This window comes from Dromiciops gliroides, chromosome 1 (assembly GCF_019393635.1).
Source record: "Dromiciops gliroides isolate mDroGli1 chromosome 1, mDroGli1.pri, whole genome shotgun sequence".
Taxonomy (NCBI): Eukaryota; Metazoa; Chordata; class Mammalia; order Microbiotheria; family Microbiotheriidae; genus Dromiciops; species Dromiciops gliroides.
The window spans coordinates 675,968,815-675,988,914 of NC_057861.1; the positions used below are offsets into that span (position 1 = coordinate 675,968,815).

At 44.7% G+C, this 20,100-nt stretch overlaps 1 protein-coding gene across 2 annotated transcripts in view; it reads right to left on the reverse strand.

Annotated features, from left to right (window-relative positions):
* The window catches only part of CACNA2D2 (calcium voltage-gated channel auxiliary subunit alpha2delta 2), a 452,102-nt gene that overhangs the window by 78,254 nt on the left and 353,748 nt on the right, over positions 1 to 20,100 (reverse strand). For both annotated transcript variants that reach the window (XM_043967809.1, XM_043967800.1), the window contains exon 4: positions 8,381 to 8,440. In XM_043967809.1, the coding sequence (XP_043823744.1) occupies positions 8,381 to 8,440 (60 nt within the window). The remainder of the gene's footprint in view (positions 1 to 8,380; positions 8,441 to 20,100) is intronic.

A 20,100-nucleotide genomic window follows, 5' to 3' on the forward strand; every position in this document is an offset into this window, starting at 1 on the left:
AGTGGATAGAGCACTGGCCCTGGATTCAGGAGTACCTGAGTTCAAATCCGGCCTCAGACCCTTGACACTTACTAGCTGTGTGACCCTGGGCAAGTCACTTAACCCCAATTGCCTCAAACACACACACACACAAAATACTAGAAAGCAAATAAATAAATAAATAAATATTTGGGGTGGCTAGGTGGTACAGTGGATAAAGCACCAGCCCTGGATTCAGGAGTACCTGAGTTCAAATCCGGCCTTAGACACTTGACACTTACTAGCTGTGTGACCCTGGGCAAGTCACTTAACCCCCATTGCCCCGCAAAAAAAAAAATAGAAAACCAGGGTATATATACACACACAGCATTAAGGTAACTTGGGATCATGGGATCTGGAGCTCAAGGCAGTTCTTGGAGTTCATCATTTTTAGAGATGAGGAAATTCACACTTAGGTACAGTGACTTGCCCAGGATCCCATATCTGATAACTAGTGGAGCCAGGATTTTTTTTTTTTGGGGGGGGGTTAGGCAATTGGGGTTAAGTGACTTGCTCAGGGTCACACAGGTAGTAAGTGTTAAGTGTCTGAGGCCGGATTTGAACTCAGGTCCTCCTGACTCCAGGGCCAGTGCTCTATCCACTGTGCCACCTAGCTTCCCTGGGAGCCGGAATTTGAATGCAGGTCCTGTAATTCCTAATCCAGTACTTTCCATTATGCCAAACTGCCTGTTCTTCTCCCCCTGACCCCCCTCCCCGGTCTATGTTCTTTGTCTTTCCCTCCTTCTAGTTCTTTTTGTGTTTGTTTCTTTATCCCTTATCAGGGTAGGGGGGATTGTCTCTGTGACTATCTTGTTTCTGTCTAACCTCCCTCCCCACAAGGTCTAAGACCCTTGCTCATTTCCCCTTCCTTAGGAAAAGGGCTTCCAGCACACAGACCTGTAGTCCCTCCAGTTCCCCACCACATGCTCTGTGGTGATCAGTGACGCGCTCACATCTGTTTGGCTTGACAATTGCTTCTCTGTCAGGGGAGTAAACTCCAATCACAGAATGATTCCTTCAGGCTTTAGGAGCTTCTCACACGGACTCTGGCAGCCTGATGATGTTTACTTGGGCAAGGAGCTGTTCCTCAGGACCAGATAGTTCTAGAAGACCACCGGCATCCAGCCTCCTTCTCCCTACCTCCCAGCCCAGTGGCTCGTGAATACTAAGGGTCTAATGGAGCTCTATATTCCTCCTCATTCCCATTGTCAACATTTTACTATAGGTTATCATCACTGTTGTTTGTCCTTTGTTCTCGAAGAGGACCATGACATCGGGGTGATGTCATGACTTGCAGTGAATTGGATTTAAGTGAGGAAGGTCTCTCCTCCAGATCCATCTGGGTCCAGGTGTAAGCTATATATATATATCAGGATGACTGGAGATAGTTCCAGATGTTTAAGGCAATTGGGGTTAAGTGACTTGCCCAGGATCACACAGCTAGTGTCTGAGGTGAGATTTGAACTTAGGTCCTCCCAATTTCAGGGCTAGTGTTCTATCCCTTGTGCTACTTAGCTGCCCCACTTGAACTATTATAAAAGCTTCCTTATAGATCTTTCTGCCCTTACTCCCTGTCTCCTCTTCATTCAGACCTTCAAATAATTGTGAGAATAATCTTTCTTTTATATCTATATCTATATATCTATATCTGACCACATCACTCCTCTACTCAAAAACCTTCAGTGGCTCCCTATTACCTCCAAATAAAGATCAAGCTTCTCTATCTTGCATTCAAGTCTTATACACTGTGGTATGATCAAGGCATAGGACCAGAGAACTACTACCTCTCACCTCCAACCGCCCCTATCCATCCAACCCTTATTTTGAACACTCTGATTCTTTTGATGTAGTTTAGGATTTTCTTAGGTTCCAGAATAAAGTCAGATTGTCAGTGTCACGGTTTGGGGATGTTACCTCCCCCTCTAAAAGTCCCACCCTTAATATAACACTGGTGGGGGTGGGGCAATGTCTTTTCTTTTCTTTCTTTCTATTTCTTTTTTTCTTTTTTTTTTTTGCGGGGCAATGGGGGTTAAGTGACTTGCCCAGGGTCACACAGCTAGTAAGTGTCAAGTGTCTGAGGCCGAATTTGAACTCAGGTACTCCTGAATCCAGGGCCGGTGCTTCATCCACTGTGCCACCTAGCTGCCCCCCACAAATCCTTTCTTGACCTTCCCTGGTCAGTAAAAACCTTCTCTCTGAGCCCTCCCATGGCATTTAACTTATATTATATATATTTCTATATTCTAGTATAGTGATCATTGATATTGGAAGGGTATTTCTGGAGAAGTTCCCTGATTAATTGGATGGGCTTATAGGGTGATGAGTCTTTGGGATTTTTATTATATATTCCAATGAAGTGCTTATGCCCACTGTGAGGATGGAAGCAGGTAACACTCTCAATGATCTGAGTACTGATGGGTCTGGAGCCATCTTTTTGTTTTGAGCCCCTATAAATGGCAGTCTTCTTTGCAGAGTTGGTCTCCCCCCCCCCTTTTTGGGAGACAGACCTGAGAGCAGCAGAGAGAGCTAAGACTGACTAGGACCTTGGGGATGGGGAAAGTGGGAGAAGCCTGTGTTTATACATGCCCTCCTTCCCCGGAGCTGTTAATGGTTGTCTTGTAGCAGACACATAGGAGATGCATGTGCTCTCACTGAGAAGAGAGTTACTGGACCCAGCCTTTACCAAGAGAAGGGGGAGTTTCTGGGCAGCACTAGCTTTGCTTCTCTAGCAACCCTATGTTCAAGAATTCTGGAACTCGGCGATGGAGAGCAATGGTGTAACTTCTCATTTGTAAATAAGGCAGTCATGGAGAGGGAAACCATGTGGTCCATGATGAGAGTTCCTGAAGATTCAGGAACTCTCATCTTTCTGGAGCAATGTCAGGAGGAGAGTTTGGGGACCTATTCTCCTAGAAAGAGAAGGAAAGAGTTCCTGGGCAGCTCCAGCCTCTTGGGGAGAAGAAGGTTAAGTAGCACATGTGGTCTCTGAAGCTGCGAGAGCTTCAAGGAACTAAGACTAGGGGGCGGGGGGAAACCCTGGACTTTGCCCTTCCCTCCTGCCATGATCTATAGATAGTATAGGTCCAATGATGACCAATGGAAAGATAATTCCTGAAAAAAAACCCTCCAATTTTATCTCTGGAGGAGTCAAGTTGTTAGGGTAATACCAGAAAGTTGGAGGCTTGTATGCTTCCCTAGAATGTCAGGGGAGAACAGCTCCAAAGTTAGTTTCATTCTGAGGGGGGGCCAAATCACAGAGAACTGCTTTAAGTCTGAAAAACTGTGCGCTTGTGTATGAGTGTGTGTGTGTGGAGTCTGGAGGAGGGGAAGGTGGGACTTACTGGAGAGGGAAGAGAATGATATCAATTGTTTATGGGTGACCATAAGTACGTAGTGTGTGGTTTTTTGGGTGCATTTTCTATTTGTTGAGAAAATATTGGTACTGAATAGAAATTGGGGAACCTTTTCCTCACATCTGTGGAGAACTAGATGTGAACTATATTCAAGCCATATTTGGAGATTTCCCATGGGAGATTCTGGGTAGGACCAAAATGGGGCAGAGATACCATTTTTGGAGATTGTTTCCCAAGACTAGATCCAATCCATCTAAGCCTAAAGCTTGGGCTGCTAGGTCATGGAGGTTCTTAACTTGGGGTCCATCACTTTGATTATTTTTTTTGATAATTGTATTTCTTTTCTAAAAAAATATACATTTTTATTTAAAGCTTTCAGTTTTAAATTTTATCCCTCTTTCCCTACCTCTCCTCCCACCTCCCTGAGGTGGTAAGCAATCAGATATAGGTTATACATGTACAAGATAATTGTATTTCAATATAATTGTTTTCCATTGTAATCCTATACATTTTGTTTTGTTTACTTAAAAAGATTGTTATGAGAGCCAGCTGGTGTCACATTGGATAGAACACTGGACCTGGGGTCAGGAAGACCTCAGTTCAAATCTAGCCCCAGTAACTTACTGGCTGTGTGACCCTAGGCAATTCACTTAATTTTGGTTTGCCTCAGTTTCTTCAACTGTAAAATGAGACTATTAATAGTGCCTACCTCTCAGGGTTGCTGTGAGGATCAAATGAGATAAGATTTATGTAAAAAAATTTTTTTAGCACAGTTTCTGATACCTAGTAGGTTCTAGATAAATGCTTATTCCCTTCTCTTCCCCCAAAGAAGTGGTCCACAGGCTTCACCAGATTGTCAAAGAGGACAATGCTACAAAAAAGGTTAAGAATCTCTGGATTAGTCTCTTAACCCCCTACTAAACTGTGAGCTCTCTAAAGGCAGAGATGGTGGCTTATCTAAACTCTCTCTCTCTCTCTCTCTCTCTCTCTCTCTCTCTCTCTCTCTCTCTCGCTCTCTCGCTCTCTCTCCCCTCACAGTGCTCTTTAATAGAGGATGAATTAATTTGTCAAGTGGCCCAGCTCCTCTTCTTAAGCCTCTCTGTTTATATAAGGACCAGCTGCCCCTGGGGTCATTTAAATGCCCACATTTCCCTGACCCTGCAGGAGGTGCCCTGGGAGCCTGGGCTGGTAGATTTTTAAGAGCCAAGAGCTAGCGGGAACTATTGATTGCTGGGATATTTAGAAGGAACTGGCATTTATACTAGTCACAAAGTCTGGAGTTGGAAGGGAATCATCTATCCATCCCAACCTCCTGATTTTACAAATGAGGAAAATGAGAACTTGGAAGATGAAGAAATTTGTTCAAGGTCACATATAGAGTAAGAGATACAGTTGGGACATGAATGTCGATTTTCTTTTTGTTTTGTTTTTGTTTTTGTTTTGCAGGCAATGGGGGTTAAGTGACTTGCCCAGGGTCACACAGCTAGTAAGTGTCAAGTGTCTGAGGCCAGATTTGAACTCAGTTACTCCTGAATCCAGGGCTGGTGCTTTAACCACTGCACCATCGAATGTCGATTTTCTAACTCCAAATCTAAGGCTCTTTTTATTATACTATGAAGGGTTAGGTCTGGGGAGGGGGCAGAAAAATGGGGTCTGGAAAGGAATCTCAGCTGGGAATAGGGGGACACCAGGCTCCCCCAAGCCCACTGGTTGAGATCAACACAGGCACCTCCTCACTTAACACTTTACAATTGGCCCACATATAGGGCAATTCTGGCTCCTCTCTGCTTTCCCTTATTTCATTCCTTCTCCTCCCCCACCCCCCACCCCAGCCAGTAAATCTTCAGCTCCTGCAGACAATTTTTTATTTTAAGAGTTTTTAGAGTATCTTTAGGTCTGGGAGTAAAGGGAGAAACAAACAAAAATTATTAGTTTAGAGGTGATTTCCAAGCTGACCTGGCCTGTCTTCTACACTTTCCAAAATTCATTATTTCCATTTTTGATCCACTGCCTGAAATTCAATTCTATTTAATAAGTGTTTGTTAAAGATCTACAATGGTGTAAGAGATTGTGCTAGGAGCTGGGCATGTGAAGACATTGTTCTCCAGAAGCTTTCATTCCTGGTTTGATACAATATTTCAACAGATTTCATATTTGTATCCCTAGCACAGCACCTGACACATAGTAGGCACCTAATAAATATTTATTGATTGACTGACAGATTATGTAAATACAATGTAATTTGAAGATGGGGGGAGAGAGTATCACCTTTCTCCAATGAGAGATTGACTTGGAACAAAAGCTCTTTTAGGATTCAAACTTCTAGGAGAGTTCAGGGACCATGAGACCTTGGTGTGAATTATTTCAGGTTTCTCTGAACCTTTGATTTTCCTCCTTAGCTCCATCCATCACTTAATCCCCATCTCCTCTTCCTATCTATTCCTTCTTTTGCCCAGGACCAAGAGCTGAAGCCAGACTTATTAAAACAGCCATAACGTGGTGACTGCAGATGAACCAGGGATGTTGTCTAGTTTGGGAACACAACCACTGTTACTTCCATTGGGAAGATGGCCTCCGACTTCCAAACAACTGGTTCACAAATGAACCTTTGGATCTCAGCTCTTCTAAGTTGGGCATGACCTGGGCTATTTTAGAGGCTTTTTGGCCACTGGGATATCAGTGAATAGAGCAAACTGCCATGTCTTCAGCAGGGTCCAGGGATAGGGTTTCCACAAAGTCGGCCTCCCCCAGCCCCTGAAAGGAAAACAGTTTTTTGTCTCCCTTTTGTGTTCCTGTTATAATTTGAGACCATTTCCTAGTAGAACTGCAGGACTCCCCACAGAGCTTCACTGGGACCCTGATTACAAAGTCAAATGCAATTGTTACAACAGCAGTCTTGCTGCTAGTCCCTCTCCTCCCCCAAAGGGCAGCCTCCAACCTGAGGGAGAGGGCACATGGGCAGGGGGCATAGGTAGGTAGAGCCTTGTGCTCTTATGGCACCTGAGAGGTATTCCTAAATAGAGATTGGATGAGGCAGAACAACTCCCTCTCCCTATATCCCCTGTTTCCCATAACATAAAGGTATAAAACCAACCTCCTGTGGTTCAAACCTTATGCAAAAATATCTCAGACAATTCTGGGAAATTCTCTGAGAATTTCCACTGGGACAGTGGAAAGAACACTGGTTCCAGGGTTAGAAGATCTGAGTTCTAATCCTGCCTTTGACATTGTCACTAGCCTTCCATAGCTTCAGTTTTCTTTTTTTCTTCTTTTCTTTTCTTTTCTTTTTTTTTTGTGTGTGGGGGCAATGGGGGTTAAGTGACTTGCCCAGGGTTACACAGCCAGTAAGTGTCAAGTGTCTGAGATTGGATATGAACTCAGGTCTTCCTGAATCCAGGGCCAGTGCTTTATTCACTATGCCACCTAGCTGCCCCCAGTTTTCTTAACTAAGGTCAGGTTAGATGACTTATGGGTTCCCTCCCAGCTCTGGAGCTAGGATGCTAAGGGACACATCCAACTTTGAATTTGAGACTTTCCCCACTGTACCAGGATCTAACTCCTCCTCACATTCTTTTATACAGATGTAAAGTAAAGAATGTTTTTGTAATCTGAATCATCACCTAAGTGTCTGTTTTGTAACGATTGATGGTAAATTGGTAATCCAGTATGGAATAGGGAGTGTGTGACATAATGGAACATGAATTATAGATGACACAGTATAGATTGCTTCCTGGAGTCAGGAAGACCTGAGTTCAAATCCAGTTTGAGACATTTATTAGCTTTGTGACCTGGGGCAAGTCACTTAACCCTGCCTCAGTTTCCTCATCTGTAAAATGAGCTGGAGAAGGAAATGGCAAACCTGTCCAGTATCTTTGCCAAGAAAATCCCCAAAGGGGTCATGAAGATTTGGACACAACTGAAGTGAATGAACAACAACAACAACCAACAACCTCACCATATGGGGCACTGTATGGAGCAAATCCCACAGCTCTGGCTCTGGATGGGGTCTTTGGCATCTCAAGGTAACACAGAATCCCTGATATGCAGGTTCATAGACTCCAACACAGGTAGATTCTAGTCACAATTTTGGCAAGATTTCCCTTGGACCCTCTAATATGGAATGTAGGGGCATTGGGGCAAGGCTGGGATGAACTATCTGGTCCAACCCTCCTAGACCTGCATAGAAACCTATACCTGTATAGAAAGGACTTGCTGCAGAGGCAAGCCTGCAGCTTAGGCAAGGCTTAGCTGCTGAGGGTACAAGAGGCTGGAATTGGGGTGGGGCGAGCATGGAGCATAAGAAGTAATGTTATTTAATATGACTTTTTAGAAATGCCTTTTATAATCACCCTTAGGATGTCAGGATAACTCAAGGGAGGTTCTACCCCTCCCCTCCCCCATCAGCATGTGGGGTGGTCCACACGTGCCAAGCTTAGAGGAGGACATGGCCATGGGTCCCATGGGATGGGAAGGTAGGCTTGTACCTACATTGTTGGAGGAGATGCTCAATTGGATGAAATCATAGACCGATCTGAGTGTTTGAATACATTTGAGTAACAAATAAATGGTAGAAAAACTCCACTCTGGGTTGTAGGAATTGATTTTGTGATAAATCAAGTGTTAACAAACACAAAGGCACAAAGCCTTCCACGGACAGTAAGTAACACCGCAAGTGTGTGTGTGTGTTTAGGCAATTTGCAAACCTTGCCCAGAGCACACACATGCCTTGTCCTTCCTCTGGGCTGCTCCAGGAATTAGCAGTGGACACAATAGCACAGGAGCACCAGTTAATTGCCGAAGACATCTTTCTAGCACCCATCTGTGCTCAGACAAAACGTGTGCTCCCTAGAAATTCATTCATGTTGATCTCCACAAGGGCCTTAGCTTGCCAGTGCTTTGTTATCCCTTAGTTCATGGACTTGGAAAGAAATGAAACTAGATTTCTTTGACAACGTTTGGGGACCAGAAAAGTGCGACCTAGGTTAGGGGGTAACAAAGCTCTTACTTACCCTGATGTTGTCCTGCCAACGATGGGCCTTCTGGAATCTCTCTGCAGCATCAGCCAGTCTCTGAGAGTGAAGGAACGAAGGCAATGGTCAGATATTACCCACAATGATCTCCATAAGACCTTCCCCTGTTGAGTGAAGTGCCCCAGTAATAATAATGATAATAGCTAGCATCAGCTTTACAAATATAATCTCACAAAACCCCTGGCAGGTAGGTGCTATTAATATCTCCATTTTACAGATGAGGGCATAAGATGAAGAGAAGTTAAGTGACTTGCTCAGGGACATACAGCTAGTAGGTATCTGAGTCGGACCTTCTTTGACTCCAAGTCCAGCACTCTGTCCACTGGGCCATCCATGGAATTCTGTGATATTCCTTTCTGGAAGATTGTACTGGCTGTACTCTGCCCCAGTCCCTCCTCTGTTTCCCTTCCAGGACTCTCACTTCTCCCTCTCCTCTGTCTGCCCCCTAAGATTCTTTCTTTCTTTTCTTTTTTTTTGGTGGAGCAATGAGGGTTAAGTGACTTGCCCAGAGTCACACAGCTAGTAAGTGTCAAGGGTCTGGATCTGGATTTGAACTCAGGTACTCCTGAATCCAGGGCCAGTGCTTTATCCACTGTACCACCGAGCTGCCCCCCCCCAAGATTCTTCATGGGGAATTTACATAGGTGTGAGTGCCCTGGCAAGAACTAGAATCATCTCCATGGGGCTTGGGGCTCACTCTGTACCTCAGCCTGGTCATGACACATGGTCCTTTCATACCTCCCCCAGTGGTCCCCTTGTCTGTACCTTAGGCTTGGGATTCCCCTACCTTCCAAAAGCCTAGGACCAAGTGTGTATGACAGAGTTCCAAGACTCCTTCAGACATTCTCTAGTGGAGTTCCACTTCCCATCTCCAACTTTGTGGTAGAGTTCCAACCCCTTCTTCAAGGTTCTACCCACTCCCAGGGGCATCACCCTCTCTATGAAGCCTTCAAACACCCCCCTCCCCCAATCCCAAATAGATTGAGTTCTCCAAAAACTTCTCATAGCAATTTGCCCTGGGCCTCTTCTTTGCATCACAATTTCTTGTTTTATGTTTTTATCTACTTGCAACCCCCAGCAAAAAAAGGTGATACACTAATTGAGAGGAGAGTCTGTGTCCTATCCATTTTTCTATATTTCTTTCTACCTTTAGTAGAGAATAAAGCTAAAGTAATGTTGAACAATTGACTGGGGAGCGCAGCCTTGGCCCTGAATTCCCATCTATCCCTCCTCCTCTATATAATGTCACACACAGCTGTCATTTGGAGGGTAAGAAGCCATTTTCCTTCCCTTTGATCAATCTTGTTGTCTAGCTCAGCAAATTACAGGTAGACAGCATGGTCCCAGAGTGAAGACTAGTCTTGAGAAAGACCAGTCTTTCTCTGGTCCTTCCTGAACACCCCTTTCCCTTCTAAACACTCGCACCTGTAGGGAAGGACTTACCCTCCTCTAAGTGCCTCTGACCTTTAGTGTATGTAAAAACCAAACCCAAAGAATCTGGTCTACATTTCATTTTGCCTTACCTGCTGTTCCCTTAGTGTCCTATCTCTCAATCCTCCTACCTCCAAGTGACTAAGTCATGGGGGGGGGGGGCGGGGAACAACACCTCTCTTGATTGCCTTTCTGGGAAGCTCCTACATGCCCCAAATGGCTGTTCCTTCCCTGGCCTCCACACTCCAACAGAAATCCTTTCTTTACAGGGCAAAGATCAGGGAGCCAGAAGTGAAGAGGGAAACTAAATATATACTTATTCACTATGTGTCCATAACTGCTATGAGACTCAGTTTCCCCAACTGTAAAGTGAGGGGCTTGGGTCTGATGAGATTCCTTTTCAGCTATCTTTGATGCCATGACAACCAATGAGGTGTGCAAAGAGGACTGAATTGAAGTCAGAAGACTGGAGTCCAGAGGTGTGCTGGATGGAACCAGCTTGAGCAAACTTGAAAGAGCTGATTGTTAAATTTTTTCAGTGTGAGCATTTTATACCTTGGAAATGGCAAATACCACAAACTGGGGTTTGATTTATTGCTTTGTTGATTGTCTAGACTTGTGATGGAGCAATGGAGAAAATGCTAATAAAACAGATTAAAGGTAAAAGTGAGTTTCATTTAGAATTTCCCCCCCAGAAGGCTAGTTACTAAACATTTATCGGCATGCTCCTGCTTGGGGTCAACCCTTGCCTTGCTCCTTAGTATGTGATGTTGGACAAGTCAATATCTCTGAATCTCATTTTCTTCATATGTAAAATGAGAGTATTGGATTTGATGATCTTTAAAGTCTCTACTAGCTCTGACATTCTTCAAGTCTATGAGTCACTTTCCCAGCTGTGCTCAAATCAAACCCAAATCAATTCCATAAACATTGACTGATCCCCTATGTGGGTAGAGCTCTGAGCCAAGGACTGGTCTCCAGGGGCCCACAGCCTGGCTGGGGAGACAGAATCTGAATATAGGAAAGGTTAAATAATAATAAAGGATTAAAATAGCAATTCAAGACCACAGGGGAGATGCCCTGAGGCCTTATGGGTTTGTGATTAATTGCCAAATGTGTCTTTACAGACAAGAAGAGCTGGAGGAGCTTAGAGAAGGATGAGATCCTTGCTGGTCTGAGTAGTTAGGGGGATCTTCCTGGAATTGGTAGTATTTTATTTGGGCCTTGAAGGATGGGTAAAATTCATAGAGATGGAGGGGGAGATGATAACGGGGAGGGTATTACAAGTAGAAGGACAACATGAGCAAAGAAAAGGAATTTGGATAAGGCAGTTAGGGGAGTGGGCAACACAGCACAGTGCATAAAAAACTGCCCTGAGAATCAGAAAGACCTGGGTTCAAGGACCTCTTCTGAGAAATAATGGCTCTGTGACTTTGGATGAGTCATTTAACCTCTTAGTGCCCCAGACCATTCTCCAGGACTGCAGAGAAGGTTGCTGGTCTCTGTTGGTGGAATATGTTCCTCATCAGCAGTATGCCAAAGCAATGAATGTGGGTGGGGGACATTCAGGATTATAAGTTTAGAGCAGGGAAGGGCCTTAGAGATCATCTAGTTCAATTCATCATTTTACAGATGGGGAAACTGAGGCCCACGGATGTGTCTGGAGCTGAGGGTGTGGATAGAGGAGTTGGAGGAGAGAGGACTGGGAAGGCAGGCAGAGGCAAGTCTACCACTTAGTCCTGATCTGCACATGCTGACTAAATCCTTGCTACTTATTTATTTATTTATTTATTTATTTATTTATTTATTTATTTATTTATTTATTTATTCATTCATTCATTCATTCATTCATTTATTTATTTATTTATTTATTTATTCATTCATTCATTCATTCATTCATTTATTTATTTATTTATTTATTTATTTAAGTGCTCACTTTCCTCTAATTCATGGCTTAGGATGCTTGGGTCCCTTCTGATGAATCCCTGGGTTGCTGATTCACTCATTATGATCAATAGCTCACATTTACATGGTGATTCAGAATATGCAGGGCACTTTAAATACATTATCTCATTTGTTCTTAGTCTTTGCTCTCCTTTAAAACCCACCCCCTTCCCTGGCACATATCTGATTACTCTTCAGGTTTTGTTGATTCTGGGTCCAGTACCAGTTCTCTCATTTGTCCCCTTTTTCCACTCATGTGGTTCTGATCCTAGTTCCTGCTCACATCATCCTTTGCCTTCTTAATCGGTCTCCTTGTCTTCTGTAGCTCCCCCCTCCAATCTATATTCCACAAGGTTGCCAAAAAGAAGCTGCAGTGGCTCCTTATTACTTTTAGGAGTCTATTGAAAGATTTTTCACCATCTGGCTCCATATAGATGTACTATGTATGATTTCCCGTCACTTATTCTATATCCTATTCAAACTGGCCTCTCTCCTGCCTCCAGTACAACCTTTCTTCCACATTCATGCCTTCTGGTCTCCTAGACCATATTTAATACAACTTCTGTGGACTTCTAGCGTGGTATTCTCCTTCCTTCTTAGAGACACTCATCAAAAATTTCCCTGCTGAAGCATTTGGGGTCGAATGAAAGCAAGAGTTCACCCTCTTTGTACAAATAGAGGAGACTGAGGCACAGGCTAGTACAATGATGTGGCTAGTACCATACAGCATTGAGTCTGTGGGAAGAGCTGAGAACTGAAGCCAGGAACCCTGGCTTGGTACATGAGCTCCAAGCCTTTCCCAATTTTATCTTCGGAGGGCACTGGAACCTCCTAGACACAGCCTCCTCACATGGGAGTGGACATTGTGGTGGAAGGTTTAGGAAAAATTACAAAGAAATTAAGGTGATTGATTGTCTAATGAAAAGAGGAAGCAGTTGTGGCAGGAGCCCAGAGACTTTGGTATGGATCAGTTCTGTGTTGGTCAGTCAATTAAATCCAGAAAGCAGATCCAGAGCCAGAAGCCAGAGAGGAAACTCCCTTCACACTCACTCAGAGATGAGGACTGGAGATTCCCAGTAGACTGGCCTGTCTTTCCCTCATAGAAGGGGTATTTAGATGGGGGGGTACTCTTTGACACTTGGGACTTATTGGAATTCAATCCAATAAGCTTTTATTAAGTATCTTCAGATACAATATTTAGATAAAACATGGCATCCTTCACAGACTATTGGGGGGATGACACCAACACTGATCATTGATATTACATGATTATTGCCTTAGAGAGGAACAAGCAAAATGCTCTGTGTGGCCTGAGTGGGAAGAAGCCATTGCTGCTTAGGGTGGGGGTGGAAATCAGGGAAGGCTTCATGGAAAGGTACCATTTGAGTTGGTCTCTAAAAGGTGGTTTCTAGATACCCTGCCCATTCTCTCAAGTATTTTTTTTTGTGGGGCAATGAGGGTAAAGTGCCCAGGGTCACACAACTAGTAAGTGTCAAGTGTCTGAGGCTGGATTTGAACTCAGGTGCACCTGAATCCAGGGCCGGTGCTTTATCCACTGCGCCACCTAGCTGCCCCCTACCCTGCCCATTCTCAAAGGTTTCTACCCCTTGTATATTCATGATAACTTCTTCCTACCAAGAGTCCCATTCAAGCATTTACTCTCCCATCATGGGAAACACACACACACACAAATGAACTTTATATTTGCCATGGAATTCATGAGGAAATAGTTATTGGTCCCCAGCATCTAGAGGCAGGGACCATTTACTGTGGGCTCAGTTGCAGGATACCTCATTTGGCCCTGCTTTACTTGCTCTGGCTCAGAGTGCTATCTGTTGCACTGAGCTATCCATAATTTTTCAACCAGATGTTTGACTGAACAAGATTTTCAAGATGGCAGGTGGAATTTTGGGTTCACAGTATGTGTATGTGTGTGTGTGTAGACCAGGTTGCAGTCAGGGGTCAGTCTGGACACAGTTTAGGGATCATTTTGTGATCAGGGTCAGGATTTGGTCTGGATCTAGGGTTAGAGATGAGTCTGTGGTCAGGACAACAGCAAAACTGGCCCATAAAAGAACCAATCCTATGCTTTTGGATTAATTCACACTGTTCTCTGACCACTGGAATCACTTGTTACAGTCCTATTTATTTCATTACAACAGGGAGTCAGAGGCACTGGCTAGGTAGCTGAAGATTAGCCATGACTGGGAGATTGGCAAGAACTCAGGATTGGTTTCTTTGTCCCCATATGCTGTTACTGTCCAAAACTAAGCTCCGTATATTTTCTCCTAAAATGTATTAATTACTTCTTACTTTACTCTGCCTATGGTGCTGTCATTAAGCTAGCCTCCCATGTCTATATCCCTGGGATTACCTTACGCTTTCCCTTCTCTTCCACTCATACCCAATCATTTCTTAGAACCTGTCAATTTCATCTCCAAAATATTCCTTGTGTGAGTTCCTTGTTCTCTGTTCACACTGCATCATGCTAGAATTTGGGCCCCTGTGGCTGCCTGCCTGGATGATCCTAACAGCCTCCTTGTAGGGCTTCCTGTTTCTCCCCATTTTACTCTCTTCCCCTCCCCATCTTTTATATGGTTGCTAGAATAATCATTCTTACAAATAGGTATATAATTATGTCATGATTGTTCTGAATTCTTCTTGTAATTACTCCCTATGGCCTCCTGAGTAAAGGTCAATTTCCTTTCCCAAGCATTTAAGGCCCTCCACAATCTGGTGGCACACTACCTGTCCTGTCTGAGCTAATATTACTTCCTTTCTGTGTACTCTATTCAGACAAACTGGACAACTTCCCTGGACCCCAAATTTCCTATTTACCTTCTATATAGCTTGCTTTGTATATATTTGTTTGCACGGTATCTTTCCCATTAGATTGTAAGCTCCTTGAGGGCAGGGATTGTCTTTTGCTTCTTTTTGAATCTTCAGCTCTTAGCACAGTGCCTGGAACATAGTAGGCACTTACTACATGTTTATTGATTGATTACTTGTTTGAAATATTTCCCTTTCCCCTTCTTTGCCTATTGAATTTCTACCTATCCTTTTTTTGGGGGGGGCGGGGCAATGAGGGTTAAGTGACTTGCCCAGGGTCACACAGTTAGAAAGTGTCACCTACCTCTCTTTTAAAATATAACAAAAATGCAGCTTTCTTAAGGAAGCCTTCCTTGATCTGCCCTGCCTCCACTATGGCCCCATCAGTCTTCACACAACACTTTGTACCTAAAGCATTTATGATATGATGTGTATTGCAATCATCTGGGTGGATATCTCATTCTTTTATTAGATTGTAAGCTTCTAGTGGGCAGTCTCTCATCTTTCTGTTTCCCACTGTGTTCAGTACAATGCTCTGCCCAGAGCAGGGGTTCAATCAGCGTTTCTGCTTTTGGATATGGAGAGGGAGTAGAGCCACAAATCATTTCCAAACAGGATAATACCAAGCTCAGTGACATCTTGGATCTGAACGCATGCCCTGTTCATCCTTCCTTCCTTTTCTCTTCCTTCCTTCCTTCCTTCCTTCCTTCCTTCCTTCCTTCCTTCCTTCCTTCCTTCCTTCCTTCCTTCCTTCCTTCCTTCCTTCTTTCTTTCCTCTTTCCCTCCCTCCCCCTTTTTTTCTTCTCTTCTGATCATCTTTGGTTTTGTTTGGTATCTTGAATCTGCCTTCCCTGGATTCTTGGAGAAAGAAGGGAATAAGAGGTGGATGACTAAAATGCCTAAAAATTATGGGAAAAACTGCTTGGGTTCAAACATTTGGCACAAACAAACCAGAAAGCAGGTAATAGACCCTGTACATTATTATTATTATTATTATTTATTTTTTTCTTTTAGTTCTCAACTTTTGTTTATACATGCTTTACAATTTCAGATTTTTCTCCCTCCCTCCCCTCCCTCCCCCCTCCCCTAGACAGCAGGTAATCTGATATAGGTTATATCTATATATCTCTATACATATACATATATATATACACACAATAACATTAATCCTATTTCTGCATTAATCCTGTTACAAGAGAAAGAATCAGAGCAGTGATGCAAAACCTCAAAATAGAAAAAAAAAACAACAGCACCCAAAACAAAAGAAATAATATGGTTCAATCAGCATCTATACTCCACAGTTCTTTCTTTCTTTTTTTTTTCTTGGATTTGGAGATCCTCTTCTATCATGAGTTCCCTGGAACTCTTCTGTACCATTGCATTGGTGAGAAGAATATAGTCCATCACAGTAGGTCAACACTCAATGTTGATGATACTGTTGTACATTATTATTTTGCATTAGAGGCACTCAGAACCAGAGACTCCAGAATTCAGCTCGATTAAACAAGCATCTATTGAATACCTATTGCATGCAGAAGCTTATTGTGTCCAAGGAAGGCTTTGTGTTGACCTGTAGGAATATGGGGAAAGCTATCTCAGAGAAGTCTTTGAGATATCATTGCATCCACACTCTCTTAGAAAGCTTAAGATTTAGATAGGATCTTATTACTGTGTGTGCATGAGAGAAAGGTGGCTTGGAATAGAGGGATGGACTTGATGACCTCAGTGGTTCCAGTGCAGGCCAAGGACACGAGGGTTCTAGGGTACGGCCACCCTAACTCCAGACGGTGCCTCTGTCCCCCCTCTCAGTTGGCTCTCATGAAAGGAGTGCCTTCAGGGGGTTAGGGTGTCCCCAGCCAGCTCACTGAGTCGTGAAGAACGTTCCCACAATAGCTGTGGCCAAAGGATTACTTTTAATCCTTGGTAACGATCAAACCATTATTATTTTTTTAAGTGTTACAGATCAATCAGTCCATCCCCGGGCTCTGTACGTGCAGAAACTGCCAAGTTCACAGGGCCTGGTTGGGGATGTGTGTGTGTGTGTGTGTGTGTGTGTGTGTGTGTGTGTATGTGTGTGCAAAGGATGGATGGATGGATGCCTGGATTTGGGGGACTGGGAAGGAGAGCAGAGGGTGTAGAGAGAGGAATCTGGCTGAGCTATGACTATTATAGGATTTAGAGTGGGAAGGGACTTTAGAGCTCATCTAGTACAAGCCCCTTTTTCCATGTGGAGATACAGAGCCAGGGAAAGGAAGTGACTTGCCCAAGGTCACTCAAGGAGCAAGTAGCAGAGCTGAAATTCAAATCCAGGCCTTCTGATTTAAAAAGAATTTTTTGTTGTTGCACATTTGTTTTTCTGGGTAGAGTGTGTGTGTGTGTGTGTGTGTGTGTAGGTCAGCTAGTAGGTCTTTCTTTCCTTCCTTCCTCCCTCCCTGTCTTCCTCCCTGTCTCCCTCCTTCCTTCCTTCCTTTCCTCTCTCCCTCCTTCTCTCCCTCCCTCTCTTCCTTCTCTCTCCCTTCCTTCCTCCTTCCTCCCTTCCTTTTCTCTCTCCCTTCCTCCCTTCTCCTTCCCTCCCTCCCTCTCTTCCTTCTCTCTCCCTTCCTTCTTCCTTCCTCCCTTCCTTTTCTCTCTCCCTTCCTCCCTTCTCCTTCCCTCCCTCCCTCTCTTCCTTCTCTCTCCCTTCCTTCCTCCTTCCTCCCTTCCTTTTCTCTCTCCCTTCCTCTCTTCTCCTTCCCTCCCTCCCTTCCTTCCTTCCCTCCCCTTTTTTTGTCTAGCTACTCTTGGAACAGTCTTTGTGCCCCATCCCTCCCAGCTTGGGCCCTAACTTGTTGCCTGCCCTTTTTTGAATCTCTGGGTAAGAGGGAAAGGAGAACATGGGGTCCTTTGGTCCCATTACCTGCCTGGGAGTCTTGGAAAAGGGCTTGCAAAGTGGCAGACAGGCTAGGGTGCAGGGATCAGCTGGAAGACAGCAGGCCCTTGGGAGCATGCTAATGTGCTCAGTGAGCTCTGACCTCGCCCCTCAGGGAGAGGAGATAATGAAAAACGAAAGAGAAAGAGACTGCTAACACTTGAAGACTAAATAACCCAGATTTCGAGATGGAGAAGAAGGGAATGGGAATGAGTCTAGAGGTCAGAACAGGCCAATCGGAGACCCAGGATTCTCAACTCCCTGGAGCAGCGAGAAGGCTGAGTGTCTGGGCTTTTGATGGGCTGCCTAGAAAAGGGGGGAGGTCTGGTTATTTACTGCTCCTATCTCTTTTCTCATTCCGCTCAGCCCGCTTTCCCCTCCAGGCCTCCTTGCCCTAGCAAATCCAGCTTGATCTGTCTATTCAACTTGCAGCTGAAAGTCCCTGACTGGACAGACCAGGAAGTCAGTCTAGAAAAATGGAAGCCAGAGACCCCTCACAATTCTGGGGGCAGGGAAAGAGAACTGGGTCCACATAAGACAGGAAGGATTAAGGGCACAGCAGCAGAATCTCCTAATGAATCTGGTGAGGGCACCCAGGGCATCAGAGACTCAAGACCCAACCCTCTGGGGTAGGGGTAGGGTGGGAAGTGGAGATTGCTTCCTTCCTTTCCTTTGTCATTCATTCATTTGTTTTCACTCTTTTCCTTTTATCCTTAGAGCATAAGCGACCTTAGAAATGATTTAGTCCACCTTTCTTCATTTACCGAGGTGAAACCGAGGGACAGGGAAAGAAAATGACTTGACCAAGGTCACAGCTGCTAAGTGGCAAAATCAGAACTTGAACCCAGATCTTCTGACACTAATTCCAGTGTTGCCTGCTTCTAAATGTCTCTCTTTTTGTGAAGTATAGTGGGAGGAAGTCACAGAGAAACAGGCTTCTATGTAGTATAAGGAAAAAAAACCTTCCTTCAAAACTGAGGCTGTCCCAAAATGACGTGAAAGGGCTTCCTTGGGAGGCGGTCCTTTACCCATCACTGGAGGTCTCCAAAGGGGAGGCTGGCTGGTCTTCTGTTACGGAGGCTGTAAATGACATCCAGTTCCAGTACAAATTGGACCAGATGACCTCTGATGTCTGTTCCAGCTCAGAGACTCTGAGAAGTGGCTATGGGAAAAGGACCTTACCTAGAGGGCACGTAGGGACTCTGGATTGCTTAATTTTTTGTTGTTGTTGTTGTTGTTTGTTTTTTGTTTTTTGGTGAGGCAATTGGGGTTAAGTGACTTGCCCAGGGTCACACAGCCAGTAAGTGTCTGACGCCGGATCCAAACTCAGGTACTCCTGAATCCAGGGCCGGTGCTTATCCACTGCGCCATCTAGCTGCCCCTTTGTTTTTATTTTTTGTTTTTTTTGGATCAATTCATTTCTAGTGGCCTCCTGTTCTGAGCATAAACCAGGCCTGGGACTTGCTTTGTTCTTGGTATTATGTGATGGTCCTAGCCTAGGTGGTTGGCCAGATTTCCTGATTTACCACCAGGGGTCGCTGTGGTGCAAGTATTGGAGGGGGCTAACGCCCCCGGCTTTCTGGGTTTGGGGACATGGTGGTGGTGGTGGTGTGGGGGGGAGGACACCCCCTTTTTGGAACTCATCGCCCTGTCCCTAATCCACAAAGTAAATGGAGAACAAATCGATCTGTATTTAGGGGAGACAGAACCCTCCTCTGGTTCCCAAGGTCTCTTATTGCTCATCCCATTTGAGTGCTTAGCAGTCAGACGATTTGGGTTTAAAACTTAGCTCTGCTAATTGCTTCCTGTGCAACCTTAGCCAAGACCCTTCCCCTCTCTGCACCTCAGTCTCCTCCTTTAAAATATGGGGTTGGGGGGTGGCTAGGTGGCACTGCAGTGGTAAAGCACCAGCCCTGGAGTCAGGAGCACCTGAGTTCAAACCCGGCCTCAGACACTTGACACTGACTAGCTGTGTGACCCTGGGCAAGTCACTTAACCCTCACTGCCCTGCCAAAAAACAAAACAAAAACAAAAAACACAAAATATGGGGTTGGGGGGCAGCTAGATGGCGCAGTGGTAAAGCACCAGCCCTGGAGTCAGGAGGACCTGAGTTCAAATCCGGCCTCAGACACTTGACACTTACTAGCTGTGTGACCCTGGGCGAGTCACTTAACCCTCATTGCCCTGCAAAAAACAAAACAAAAACAAAAACCACAAAATATGGGGTTGGAACAGATGATTTTTAATGACAGGCCCCTCCTGGCTCGAAATCCTACAATCTGCTCCAAACTCTCCCTGCTTAAGACAGCCCTTTGATTCCTAATTCTACTCATCCAGGACCATGTTAGGGTTCCTGACCTGCTTTGGCTTCAAGCCCCAAGCAACCACGGAAGGAGTTTTCAGACTGGTGCTCAGCATGCCCTCGTCCCACCAGCTTGTTCTCCTCCACTAATGTCCTCTCCAAGAACCTGGGCTCTGGGCCAGGCTAGTCTATAACACCTTATAATGCCCCCTTCTCTGAGGAGGAGGATGGGTGGGCTGTGCCAAGCACTGCTGTAATCCTGGATATGACTCTGCTCCAACTGTC